At 42.6% G+C, this 13627-nt stretch overlaps 1 protein-coding gene and 1 long non-coding RNA gene across 9 annotated transcripts in view; one reads left to right on the top strand and one right to left on the bottom strand.

The window, feature by feature from the left end:
- The window catches only part of LOC102551474 (uncharacterized), a 32583-nt gene extending 21408 nt beyond the window's left edge, over positions 1–11175 (top strand). For all 3 annotated transcript variants that reach the window (XR_005504776.2, XR_005504775.2, XR_010051810.1), the window contains exons 3-4: positions 8075–8208; positions 10925–11175. This is a non-coding gene — a long non-coding RNA (uncharacterized LOC102551474). The remainder of the gene's footprint in view (positions 1–8074; positions 8209–10924) is intronic.
- Slc44a1 (solute carrier family 44 member 1) overlaps positions 1–13627 on the bottom strand; it is a 179957-nt gene that overhangs the window by 115845 nt on the left and 50485 nt on the right. For all 6 annotated transcript variants that reach the window (XM_008763717.3, XM_008763716.4, XM_039110883.2 and 3 more), the window contains exon 3: positions 6142–6284. In XM_008763717.3, coding sequence (XP_008761939.1) covers positions 6142–6284 — 143 coding nt within the window. The remainder of the gene's footprint in view (positions 1–6141; positions 6285–13627) is intronic.

Raw genomic sequence — 13627 nt, 5'->3', positions numbered from 1 at the left:
TCCAATCTGAGGGGTGTTTAAGGGCCTGTAACAGTAACTTCCTTCAGAGAAAAGATGGAAAGATGAAAATTAGACTTATAAGAAAAACATATCTTCAGAACCTATAAAAGAAATCAATACTAGAAAGAAAGATACACTGGGGAAATTTTTTAGAGTAACAAAGCAAGTTGACACTAAGCAAGGTCAGGTAGAGGAAGGAAGGCATAACGGACTACCTCAATCAAAAGAACTAAGAACATGCCCTCCCTTCGCTACACCAAGAGCTGCTGCCCCCTCGCCATACTCTTTCCTCTGGGCACCCAGGACATGAGAATGTTTGTTCTGGAAGTACCAAGCCTTCCCCACTAACTCGATCCTCCTCACAGAGGTCAGCGAAGTGAGACTCCTTGTCTCAGCATCTGACGAAAGCTGAAGCATCCTGCTCTGCCCACACTGACACAGAAGGTAAGGGGCATCCTCTACACCAGCACTCCTGTCTTCAGATGTTTCTCTTCCCAGCACTATTCCACCATAAATCGGTAACACTGACCACTTGGCCATCGCCAGAGACCTAAGCCATAGAGCAGCAACCTGTAAGGCTTATACCCTTCTCTTTTTAATTATAATGATAGCAATAACTTTCAAATGCACTCTAAGGATGCTTATATGCTATAGATCAAAAAGTTATAGGCCAAATTAGAACATGTAGGTTTATTTTTGGAGTTGCCAATCAGCTCACCACCCACTCTCTGCAAGCAAAAGTCTGGCTCTAAGCCCAACCCATGATGTGCAGCACCATCACCATAGCTTAGCTACACGATTAAGTCACTCTGTTCATGTGCTTGGCAGGGCAGGCTGTTATTACACAAATAATCTCACATTTTAAAACCCCATGGTTCTATAACAGATAATCTGCTCTGAACTGACCCAGACTTAGGCTGAAATCTGATTTCACGTCTGTGCAGGAAAGTCTTCGCTTCTTAAGCATGCACCTCAGAAATGAATTTAAATCCCTCTGAAGTTGAGGCTTTCCTGGATCTCAAACATGGCAGGGCAGTTCTCTGGGCAACACTGTTACTACAAGAAATACACTATCAGGTGCAAAGTATTACTAGGAGGGGGCGGGGGCATTATAACCAGAAGGGTCAATAATTGATTTTGTTTTACTAGTAAGAAAATTCTCATGGTCATCTTGGCACCTTAAACATTTGGCTAAAATAAGGCAGATCTGTTCCCCTCTCCCATCTCTCTCCTGACTCTCCTTCTTCTGTGACAGTTACAAGTAAATACTCCCTCATCAAGGAAGAGACATACTCAGATCTGAGAGCTACAAAAACATGTTGCTTCCCGGAAGACACAGTGTAGCAGAGCACCAGATATAGTCCAAGAGGCCTCTCTTAACCCTGACACTTTTGTCCTTTCCTTATGAAATTCTCTTTTCCTTGGGTCTGAGGGGCACCTGAAATGTGTGCCTTAGCAGCAGAAAAATGACATCTGTCACTTCCACAATTGCATCACAGAGTGTAATTCCCACAGCAAGCAGACTTTCTACAAAGTTAGTATTTCTGTAATTATACTACACAGAGGTGTAACTTCCATTGTTCTAGAAGATTTTCCATTGGTTCTGATGGAGTAAACTGCCACCACAGCAACCTACATCTAAACTTCTGAACCATCAGACACTGGCATGACAGATGTGTCTTGCTTTAAGTCACTAAATTTATGATACTGTTACCTAGCAACCGGTAATTAATAGACAGATGAGAAACACAATATAATTAGGGAGCTAACTGAAGTCAATAGAATAACGAGTATGAGACAGAAAGTTCAGGCAATCACAGTAAAGGAAGCTTACCACAGGATAGGGTTATTTTGAAACACTTCACAAAAAGGTCAGCTGTGAGACCTGGCATAAGTGTTTCAAAGATTCAGATAAGCACACAGGCAGAAGCAACAGCATAGAAGTGGAATCAATCAAATGCCAGGGTAATAATGCCACACTGAGGAACAGTGGGAGAGGACTGGTGGGTGAAATGGGTTCAGCTCTCTAAAGGCCTACAAGGGCAGGGGCTGAGTGGGCTCATCTTTGATACTATAGACCACAGCAGGAAAGCAAATGCTCTTCAAGAGGGAAAATGGCAAAATAAAAGCCCCGTTTTCAAGAACTTAATCCTATCACAGTAGAAAGGACAGAGCTGATTACAGATAAGAAGACCAAGAATAGATACGCTAAGCACAATAGCTGTCATGAGAGGCTAACAAGTGGGGGGGAGGGGGCTTCACGCATATTAATAAGCAAAAGTGAGCAAATTAAAGCTATAAAGCACTATTCTGTGGCTTATCAAATTAGTAAAGAATAAGAGCTAATAATGCTGGGTAAGATAATGCAATCTCAGACACTGCTGGTGGGGATGTAAGTGCGACAGTCTTTATGGAGAGCCATTCAGCAATATGCATTAATAATCTTAACATATTCAGACCCTCAAACCCAGTAATTCACTCCTTAGAGTGAGTTTATTTACTCATTTAGCAACCATTGAATGGGATGCCTGCTTCATTCCCGACACTGAGCTGGGCTCTAAGGGGTCAATGCTGAAAACAACAGACCCCACTGCCTTCACAGCATTTAGTAGAGCCGCCCCTTTGACAAATTATTTTTTTTTAAAGAAAAAAGTACACTTATTTATATTACAGACCACAAGGCGAGTGTACTTTTAAATGGTTAGTTAAAATTGTGATAGGTGCCTCTTTCGTAGGTAGACTGTCAGACTCACAGTTTAATTTGTAAATCCAAAGACAGCTTCTCTGTGAAATGACCTTTCCGCTGAGAGACGAAGGATGAGTAGAATTTAGCCACATTAAGAATGGGAAGGGGGAAAAATTCTAATAAAAGAAATAATACTCATGAAAGGATTTTAGAGGATTTGTTGCTGCATTATTCAACAAATGCATGTGAAGGTCAAACAAGGACCAGGCACTGCTATAAGGGCTTGGGCTAGGGTTAGGAGAGAGAGTCCGGGCATCGGCCCATGACACAGGTGTGAGAGTACTGCATCAACTGTGGAAGGACCCCAGGTTCAGTGAAGCCAGAGGACAAGGAATGACTACAGACAGAGGCCAGTACACGGACGGGGCAGGAAAAGAGAAGAGGATGGGCTAAGCTAAGGCAGACAGAGAGCGCTATCTTTTCATCCCTAAGTTCAGAAATATAGACTTACCTGAAAATGAACATCCAAAATTCTACCAGTTCTACAAATCATTACCATCCACAGACAGAAATACTCGGCTGGATTATACTGAACAGGTAACAGTGCAGAGCAGATGAAGTGGGGGCCAAAAGTATGGATGTGGGTGTGGGGGCACACCCCTTCAAATCCCAGCACTGGGGAGGATAAGGCAGGTAGATCTCTTAGATTTCAAGGCCATCCTGGTCTACATAGAGAGTTTCAGGCCAGCCAGTGCTACACGGTGAGACCATGTCTCAAAACAAACAAATAAACAAACAAACGACAAGAAGTTTTAAAAAGCACACAAAAATGCATGTTAAATATGTGTACATGAGATAAGAAAAAACTACTTGGAAAACAATTTTCCCCACGAATGGCTTTTGACTCAGAAGAAAGTGACTCTTCCTTAGAAAGATAGATAATTTCTGTTTGCTAGAGGCCCGCATGTATATAAACTAGCCAGAAGATCTGGAATCTGCCTTCCCCACCAGCCAGCTAAAACACCATGTGGTTAAATATGGAGAGTAGTAACTACATGCCTTATGTGTGCATGTGTAGAGTCACTAGCAAGTCATGAAGCAGGCCAAAGCCTGAAACCCTCTCTTTCCTTTGCCCTCAGCTGATAGTCTCATATATGTGGTCCATTTTAACAGCACTGGGGATGTTAACATCTTATGAGACAGGTGCTACCTAATAAAATAATTTGAGGGGCTGGGGATTTAGCTCAGTGGTAGAGCGCTTACCTAGGAAGCGCAAGGCCCTGGGTTCGGTCCCCAGCTCCGAAAAAAAGAACCAAAAAAAAAAAAAAATAATTTGAAGCTATTCAACTTCTACATAGCCAAAATTGTTTCAAAAAGTCCACCAAAGAGATAGGAGTATTTCTGGTATAAAAACTGACCCAAGGTGTTAATTTCATGAGACGATTCTAAAGAAACTGCTGCATGAAAACTGCTGAGACTCATCGTTCACTTCTCTCAAGGAACGCAGGATTGGATTAAAGTGTACTCCAGAAAATGGCAGGCTTGAAGACTACCTATAGTTTCATAATCAAACTCAAGTTGTTTAACACTGGGAGAGAGGCTACAGAGTGGGAGACATGGTTTTCAGATGGCATTACAGGCTAAAATCTAAACATAATCTAGTCATGGAATCATAATTCGTTAAGTTAGAAATGATTGTAGAGTACTTTATCTAATTGACAAATATGATGGACTGGATGTCATTTGCATATCAGACTTTGTAATTTAAATGATTGTTATGGTTTTGTTCAATTTACGTCTGGGAAAAGAGGTTTCATTTTTGTTTTTATAGGACAGAAAAGGTAAGATGTACGGGTGGTTCTGATGCTAAGGTCCTGCTCCCCAATTGGTTCTTGCTCTATCAGTAAAGAAGCCATGGGGTAATTGCTGGGAGGAAGGAATAGGAGGGACTTCTGGGTCCCTACAGGCAAGAGACAGATGCAGGAGAGAAAGAGAAGGGGAGAGTTCACCATGATTCAGAGAGAGTGAAGTCAAGCATCCATGTGAGATCCCAGGCAGAGCGGTCACAGGCCACTTTTACAGGCAGGAAGTTGGGGATATTGAGCTGGGACTAAAGGGAGCTGAGCAACTAAAGCTGAGAACAGACTTAGGGTGCTGAGCTAAGAGTACTGGGGAAGGCATGCTAGCCACGGGAGTTTAATAATGCCCAGCAACTGAGCCAGTAAGTTGAAATTGAGCGAAGTGTGTGTCTGTGTTTTTTATCTGTGGATTCGAGGGAATCTGGGTGGGGGCTGGTAGTGCGGCCTGTTCCCAGAGCTTAGGCAGAGTAGTAGAAACCACAGGCATCAAGAAAAGATGCTCACAGGCTGCACTGGATCCACCACTACTCACCAACAGCCACACAGCCTTGGTGGTCACCTCAGCTAAGCCTTTGTTACTCCTGCCTTGCAGAGGGGTAAACACTTGTCAACTGTGAGAAGCTGTGTATATACTCCTTGTTGTTACTTAAAACTTTGTTTATTTGACCTGCACGATCTCTTCTTCATTAGAGAAAGGACTGTCTCTAAGACAGGATAACTAATCAAAGTTCTTCAAGTTCGTAAAAATCATCAAATCCATCTTATACAGAGGGGCCCTGAGATTTAACCAACAGAGTCACAAAATCACAAGTTGCTACAATCTACTCTGACATTTCCTAGAAAGTATGACTAATTAACCTTGTTACTGTGCAATTAGTTTTATTTATTCTGAAGACCTGGTTTGACTTGAAATAACATAATTAAGTTTGATGGTATACACACTCACAGTCTAAAAAAGTCATACAGCAGTCATACATACAGTGTGCTCCCTAGGTGAAATGTATTTTCCCATTGACATTAGAAATAAAATAATAATTCATGAAGAATAAGGACAATTAAGGTCAGGAGTTTCATGACATCCTAAAGATGAATACTGAGAGCCCACAACAATTATCCCAGTCTGTCAAAGAAGATGTATCTTTTATGGAACAAGAAAGACTTAAATACTTGCATCACAAAATATTACTTTATAACTTTAAGGCTTTAATATCCATTGTCATTCATCTGTCTTACATTAAGTATAGTCTTAATACAGAGAATATTACTTTATTTTCTGGGTTAAGGAGTAGAACATAACCTAAAGGCTGATGGGAAGACACAGCACAAGAGTAACTCTTTCAAATCAAGGCTTTTTTAATCCACTAAAACCGCATGGCGGTCCATTTAACAAGGCAGTTAAATTTGTTTCCTGGAGCATGTATTTGTTAGATGAAAGCAGCAGTGATTCAATACCCCATTTTTTTACAAGAACAAACCGCCGTATAGAAAGAATATGAAGAGATCCCGCAGGCACTATCTTTAAGGTACAAAGAGAGCCATGCTACCCGATTCTTCCCTCCAAGCTTCCAGACGTTCCCCATGCAAGAGTCTACTCACTTCCGGTGGGTGTGGTCCAGGCCACTGTTCGCTATTGCTTCCAGTTTTGCATTTCTCTGCCCACAGATATTTCCATAGCTGTCGTATCCTGACACTAGTCTTGCTGCTGCACCTGTTGCTACTGAAAAGCCACAAATAAATCCCTAGAAGAGAAAAACACACACAAATAAACCATTTCAACAGCAACAGTCACTATTTCATATGATAATGAGTTTCTTTTGTCTGAGGAAGGGAACAAAGAGCTACATTCCCTTAGAGCAAACACTGTTATACTCTTTTCCCTGGTCTGCATAGGAACAGCATGAAGTCCACAGGGGAATACCATTTGCTACTGGAAGAAAACAAATCCCCAATCTTCCACATCTTAGCATTGCCCTTGCACTTTGTGCCATTCATGGCAGTGCCTCCATATTGAACACCTGCCCTGAGCTAGGCTGCACACAGGGAATTTATCATACATTCTCTACTTGGCCTGCAGAGGTTAAAGAAGTTAACCAGAGCCACAAAAGCTAGTAAGGAGCATTGTGGAGCATCACAGCCATCTGCAGTCATTCTTTAGCTTACTTGGTCATAAAGGGGATCTATTAAGTGAACAACAAATGATAAATGGGGGTTAAAATCCAGAGAACGACAGTACGTGAGGTTTGAATCGCTATCCCCTCTGCGAGCACAACACCTTTGTCCTTCCTGCAGCAAAGCGGTATAAGACCCAACTTCAGTCATAAAGCTTGCTCCTAATACTGGAGAGCGGAGGGAGGGTAAGGAAGCACGGGCTTCCGGTACTGCAAAGGTCACTGATTTCATGGGAACGTGCTTTTCTCTGGTCCCAGAGGCAAAGGGTAGAGACTGGGGACTACACTGTGCTGTCTAACGCAGACAGGGGCTGGTTACAGTAAAGCCAGAGAACCAGCAATCCACTACAGCCCACTGGGATTAAGGAGAGCAAGAGCAGTGATCGCTGACAATGGCTACTAGGGATGGGGGGTAATGGGACCTAATCATCGAGAGAACCAGTCCCTACTATCTTTAGTCAGGTTAAGAAGGCAGAGCCGGTCACCAGTGATTCTTATCTAAATGACGCTGCTGGATCTCAGGCTGCAGAAGGGCATGCTACAGTCCCACGCAGTTCCTCAGAGGAAAGCATGTTTCCTTTTAACATCCTTACCTAAACTGTCTAAAGAATTCTAACACCTCTTATATTTCTCGATAGTTCTTCCGACCTTCATTGTGCAGGTAGGTAATGAGAGATGAGAGCACAGCTCTGTTCCACAGAGACCTCTAAAACCCCTGTATGAGATAGTGGACTTAGATCAGAACCCGTGCCCAATCTCCTAGTCTCTGATCAACTTTCTTCCTCAACTGACTCACATGACAAGTGGACATAGAGTATACGCAGCCCCTCAAGCTGGGGTAAGGCTCAAATGGCACTACAGCAAGAGCTAAATCAGCAGCTCATATACTGTTATTAGAAACCAGAGCATGTATAGAGAGACTCTGGACTTTGGAGTAACACACTCTTGTGCTATCAGTGGCACATGGACAACTCCGTCTTCTATGAGTACGACTTTGCTCAAACTTGCTCAGTCCTCCAAGCCTAAATTTCCCCTTCCACTAACAGATTAAAATCCCTTAACCCAAAGGCTGCTGTACGACATACTAGCAACAATAATGTGAAGGGCATGTCTCAGTGAACACTAGTGCCTCACCCTCAAAGCAACAGCTGAGTTGCCCGCACTGATCCCAGGGGCAGCTGGCCAGCAGGCATTTGCTTTCACACCCCTGCTGCCCTGTTCCCTCTCCCCTCCTCTATATACTGAGAAAAGCTAAGTCCCACTGTGGACTTCAAGTCAATGCTATGTGAGACTTAGCATTCACTTACTATGGGTACCTTTGATCCGAGTACCAACTCAGACTCTGCTCTCTTCACCTCTAGCACTGAGCACATCTATCCTCAGCATGAGATGAGAACCAAAGGAGAAAACCCAGATCCAATCCCTGGTAGCTAAGTGTCTGCTACCTGGCAGCTGACCAATAATACACAGAAGCCGTCAGCAATATATATGAAAGGTAAGTTTGGCCTGCGGAGGCTGACATTGGTACCAAGAAGTGACAAAACCCTCTCACCTATGTCGGAACAAACAAAATTTTGTGAGGTGGGGGGCAAAGAATGAGTAATGATGCCGGTATTTTTGTTATTATACAAAAATACTTTTGGATCACAATTAAACTTCTTTATCAGTCCAGAGCAGCAAAATGGTCAACCAAAAAGTTATGTCTCTCTTTCGTTATTTATAATTTCTTTTTCTTATATTTGATAGGAACATTGTTGCAGATTTCTTTAGATGGTTTCTGGCTTCCCCTCCGGATTGCTTTATAACAGGTCCATATGTCCCACAGGACGGGCTTCCTACCTTTACTGTATGCTGCCTCACATCCCTCTGAAGTATGGCTGGGTATAAATCATAAGTGTTACATATGTATACTAAAATGGGACACTGTCACATTTCACACAGGTCATTTAAAGTTCTTAGAAGCTTCCAGAAGCACTAGAGCAGAGTATATAAGAAGCCACAAGGGTAGGATAACTGATAATAAGGGTAAGAAAACCACAACTATTATCCTAAGGACTTCCCACTTGACTCAAGCACTGATGATATAGAACAAGGCCAAATCTAATTACAATTCCAACATCTTTAAAAAGAAAAACACAAAACCCTAAATAGAGGCAGCAATATAATTTCAGGAGGAAAAAAAAAAAAAACCCATGGTATGTGAAATTAAAACAGGGTGGGAGAGTTTTCAGGATACATTTGAGTACTTTAATGGCTTTCAGATACAGTACAGATAGAGGAGGGAAAAGGCACCCAGCAGAAGGAAAGCACACCACAGAAGTGAATGTTTAGGGGGAGAAAGGCTTGTTGATGTGGAGCAAAACAAAACCACTGCTACTAAGGGAGGGAACCGTGATGAAAACATTCAAGCCTTTGAAGGGCTTTGGGGACAGCTACCCTGAGGACATGAAGAGACACAGATGGACCACTGACAAAACTGGATGGCTAAAAGCAGATAAAGGCATCGAGCTGAGGGACCAGGGTAGGTGGACAACAAGACGTGGGTGGGTAGCAGTTATAAAGGAGAGGAGGACGACTGGCAGAGGAAACCGCTGCTCCTGTCACAGGGGTAACGTTACTTAAATAAGATTTTTGCTTAGACTTGTGCACCATCAGGATACACTTTCTGTCCTGTGTGCGTTTGGTTTTCACACCTACATTTTAACTAAGCAACTGAGCAGAGCAGATGGTCTTCACTAGGTGTGGGGGTGGGGGTTCAACAAAATCCTGAGGTGAGGAGGGGGATGTGAATATCCCAAAATAGTGAATGGGGGATGAGTGGCGGTTCATGGCAACACACCCGCTCAGCTCTTTCTCAAATGCCAAGCATCATAGATGGCAATAGGGGTGGGGGCGGTCTCCCTAAAACACACTTTTAAGGCAGAAACTTGGTTTCCGTTCCTCCTCTTCCGAAAATCCTGAAAGTGAGAGGGATATCTGGATCCAGCAGCTAAAGTCAGATTAGAAGGCCTGGCACAAAGGCATACTTATGCAAACAAAGCTTTTGTCAGCACACTGAATTTGCAGATTCCTTTAAAGTTTAATAGAATGCACTGCTCTAAGAGGAAGAAAAATAATGTTTGACAAGTCTCAGAAACTTCCCCGCAATAAGCTTTTTTTTTTTTTTTTTAGTATATGCAAAGGCAAAACATACCATAAAGGAACCAGAATATTCTTAAAGGAAAAGAAAACACGGGATGCAGAGGGGTGGAAATCCAAAACTAAGACTCAGTTTCACAGACAGACAGAGGCAGAGAAAGGAAGAAAAGAAACACAGCAACAAAGCCAGACAAGGAACAGAGAGACCTGATCCTGCCTTTGGCACTAACGTGCCTCAGAAATTGAATTCTCTGGCTTGTATCCTTAGTAGTGTAGAAGACTGAACTTGAAAAGTTTTCCAAGTTCTTCCACATCCCAAATTCTACAGAAAGGTGGGCGAGGGGGAAAGGGAGGAACTTAAAGGTCTAACTGCAGGGAGAATATAGAATTCATTTGCTTTACAACAATGTTGGGGGAGGGGTAGGTTAAAAATGTATTTAGCTGAACTGTATACTTTAAGACTGTGGAAGATAAGGCCAGCCTGAACTACACAGTAGACCCTGTCTCAAAAGTTAAAGGAAAAAAACAAAATTAAATTGTAAATTATATGCTACATGCCTTTTTTACCACTATTCTTAAAAAGAACGGATAAGAAATGAACTTAATAAGAACTGGTAGTCACCTGGGCCAAAATCCCCCTGGTAATTTTCTACAGGCTGTCTTTTACTCTGTGATCCTGGCAAAGGACAGATCATCAAACAGGTAACTTCAGCACTGCACTGACTCTCACACATGCTGACCCACAGTTAATGTGCCTGGTGGAGACTGCATGCCCTGGGAACTACAGTAAGGCTAGAGAATGAAAAAGGTCCCTAAAGTGGCATCTATACAGCAGCTCCTAAATCCAGCTCAGACTCAGACCTGTCTCCAAAACTCCAACCTTGCTCAAGATGGTGTATTCTTCGGAAATTTTCCATGTCCCAAAACTATGTTCTCCTTCCACATTTCCCCAGTCACCATGTTTTTCTGCACAACCTGTCTCCATCTAGAGCAACACTGTCTGTAGGCTGCATGTGGAAACTTGAAGTAAGGGTTCTTTGTTCTCTTTCTTGCATGTTTCCCCCTCACCCTAGCTTCCGAAGTCCATGTCAAGGGAGAAGTATTGCCCAAGCTGTTCAGTCAGTCAGACACCAGCTGGAAAAAACTCTGTTCCAAAGCTCATGTCCTAGACAAAAACATCTCCAGTTGGCTCCAGGCAACAAAGTGATTCTACTGAGACCTTCTTCCTCCTGGGACCAAGGCTGCCACTGTAAAATCTTACATCACTTATTGAATATAGCTTTGTCTTGTTTTCCTTAATCAGTAAAATGTGAAATGTGATCAATAGAGTGTACAGTTCTATGTATGAAAGAAATGTGTTTCTATATGTCCAACCCCAACCATGCCTACCTCACAGTATGCAGAGATGACTCATTTGCACTGTGGACAACACTCCTCTTGTTCCTGCCTCTTTGTGGTAAACCTATTTCCCATCTCTAGTCTCTCTTTTCATACGTATTTCCACAAAAGGGCCAGGCCCTTTAGCTGAACCAAGTCATTTTACCAAGGAATGGTTTGGGAAGCATAAAATTAGGTGCCTGTTCCTGGTAAGTACAGAACCATGATAGGGAATCTAAGAGAAATGGGTTAGGCTGTAAACTGAAAGGTTCTACCCAGAATCACTAGAGCAAAAGCCTCAGAGTCACACTGACTTGACTCTTACTGCTGCACATGGTAACCACTGGTAAATGTTCCCATTCCTGCTTACCAGGGTAACCACTGGTAAATGCTACCATTAGTAAAAGTTACTGGTAACAACTGGTAAAATTACCACTGATAAAAATTACTGATTCTACTTACCACAGGTAATGTTACCACTGGTAAAAGTTACCAATCCTACGTACACAGTAACAACTGGTAAATGTTACCATTGGTAAAAGTTATAGATCCTACTGATACTGTTACCGGCCCTGGTTCTTTCCTCTCTTTTCTTTTTCTCCTTTTTTTTTTTTTTTTTTTCCAGAGCTGGGGACCGAACCCAGGGCCTTGTGCTTCCTAGGCAAGCACTCTACCACTGAGCTAAATCCCCAACCCGTTTTTTTCTCCTTTTTTAAAAGCACTATGTTTTGAGTTTCTCGCCACTTATTTGGACTGCTGTCCTAGTCTCCGTACAGTGTCTTCCACCTTCCAAGCCACCTTGAACACTAAACTTCACAGATCCTTCTTTCTGTGACTAGTCAGAGCACTGAGCAGAGTCCCCACCTTGGCTGATCACCAGCACCCAAGAGATCATGGTACAATCACTAATGGGTGCTGAGAAGTGAGATCTCTAAATAAAACTTCCAGATGACTCACGTCCAGGGAGAATTGAGAACTACTTGATTGAATGAAACACAGGAATTTGGAAGTGCAGTGTTACGCCAGATATGATGGTAACAGACCTTAGCAGAAGCAGGATTCCAAGTTCCAGGTCAGCAGGGAGCAGACACGGCAGCACATGCCTGTAAACCCAGCATGTAGGAAGCTATGGCTAGAAGATTATGAATTAAAGCCCTGCCTGCCAATAAGATTTTATGCTTCTTTTTCCCTGCCCCCAAATTAAACTCAAGCATGAATGATGGCAGCTCAGTAAGACTGATAAAAATATACTTTGAAAAACACTGTAAGTTCTTGAAAACTCAAGCAATAAAACCTTGTAACTACAGAACAAAAAGTAAATTGTGACAAGGAGATAGGCACACGAAAATATAAGATTAGTAATGAGGGTGGGTGAAAGGGAACAAGGTCTTAAAATATCCAAGAAGACACTATGTATTGGGCGATAAGGGAGAGAAAGCTAAGGTCTGAACACCAGGCTACAAGCTAACTAGGAAATGGGCTATTAAAGGAGAAAGCAGGGCCAGTTGCTGGAAAGAATATGGAAAAGTTCCTATCTTTGCCACTGTGATGGTCTGCATATGCTTGACCCAAGGAGTGGCATTATTAGATGTGGCCTTGTTGGAGGAAGTGTGTCACTGTGGGGTGGGCTTGAAGATCCTCCTCTAGTTCCTCCTAGGATGCTGAGGTGTTCCTGACTTCCTTCCGGTGAAGATGTAGAACTCAGCTCCTCCTGCACCATGCCTGCCTGGTTGCTGCCATACTCCCGGAGCCTTGATGATAATGGACTGAGCCTCTGAACCTGTAAGCCAGCCCCAATTAAATGTTGTCCTTTATAAAACTTACATTGGCTATAGTGTTTGTTCACAGCAGTAAGACCCTAACTAAGACAGCCACTTACTAGATAGGCTAATATTTAATATCACTATACCTTGTGGATACATGGTTATGAACTCTATCTCATTGGACAATTCAGAGACTTACAGAGATTAACAATGTTGAACAAATGTTTGTTGAATGTTTGTCTTAAAATCCCAGTTGGGGCGGGAATGATGGCCCTGGTGATTGAAAAGCATTTGTTACTCCTGCAGAGGACCTAGGTTCAACTCCCAACACCCGCATGGGAGCTCACAACCATCTGTAACTCCAGCTCTAGGAGACCTGACACTTTCTTCTGATTTCTGCCAGCACCAGGCACATGTGTGGTACCCAAAATACATGCAAGAAAAGCACACATAAATAAAATAAATTAATTAATGAAGAATTCTTTTAACACTAGTGAAGAACATTGTTCGAAAAATTAAAAGAGTAAAAATGAATTCAGATTACATGTTGCCCATCTGAAACCCTGAAAAGTCTAAAATGCATCAACATCTGGAGCTTTCTGAGCATGAGCATGGGGCACATGTGGAAAATTCCGT

The sequence above is a fragment of the Rattus norvegicus genome, chromosome 5 (genome assembly GCF_036323735.1).
Source record: "Rattus norvegicus strain BN/NHsdMcwi chromosome 5, GRCr8, whole genome shotgun sequence".
NCBI classification, from domain to species: domain Eukaryota; kingdom Metazoa; phylum Chordata; class Mammalia; order Rodentia; family Muridae; genus Rattus; species Rattus norvegicus.
Note: the sequence above shows the minus strand (reverse complement) of the source record. Positions and strands in the feature narration are given on the sequence as shown.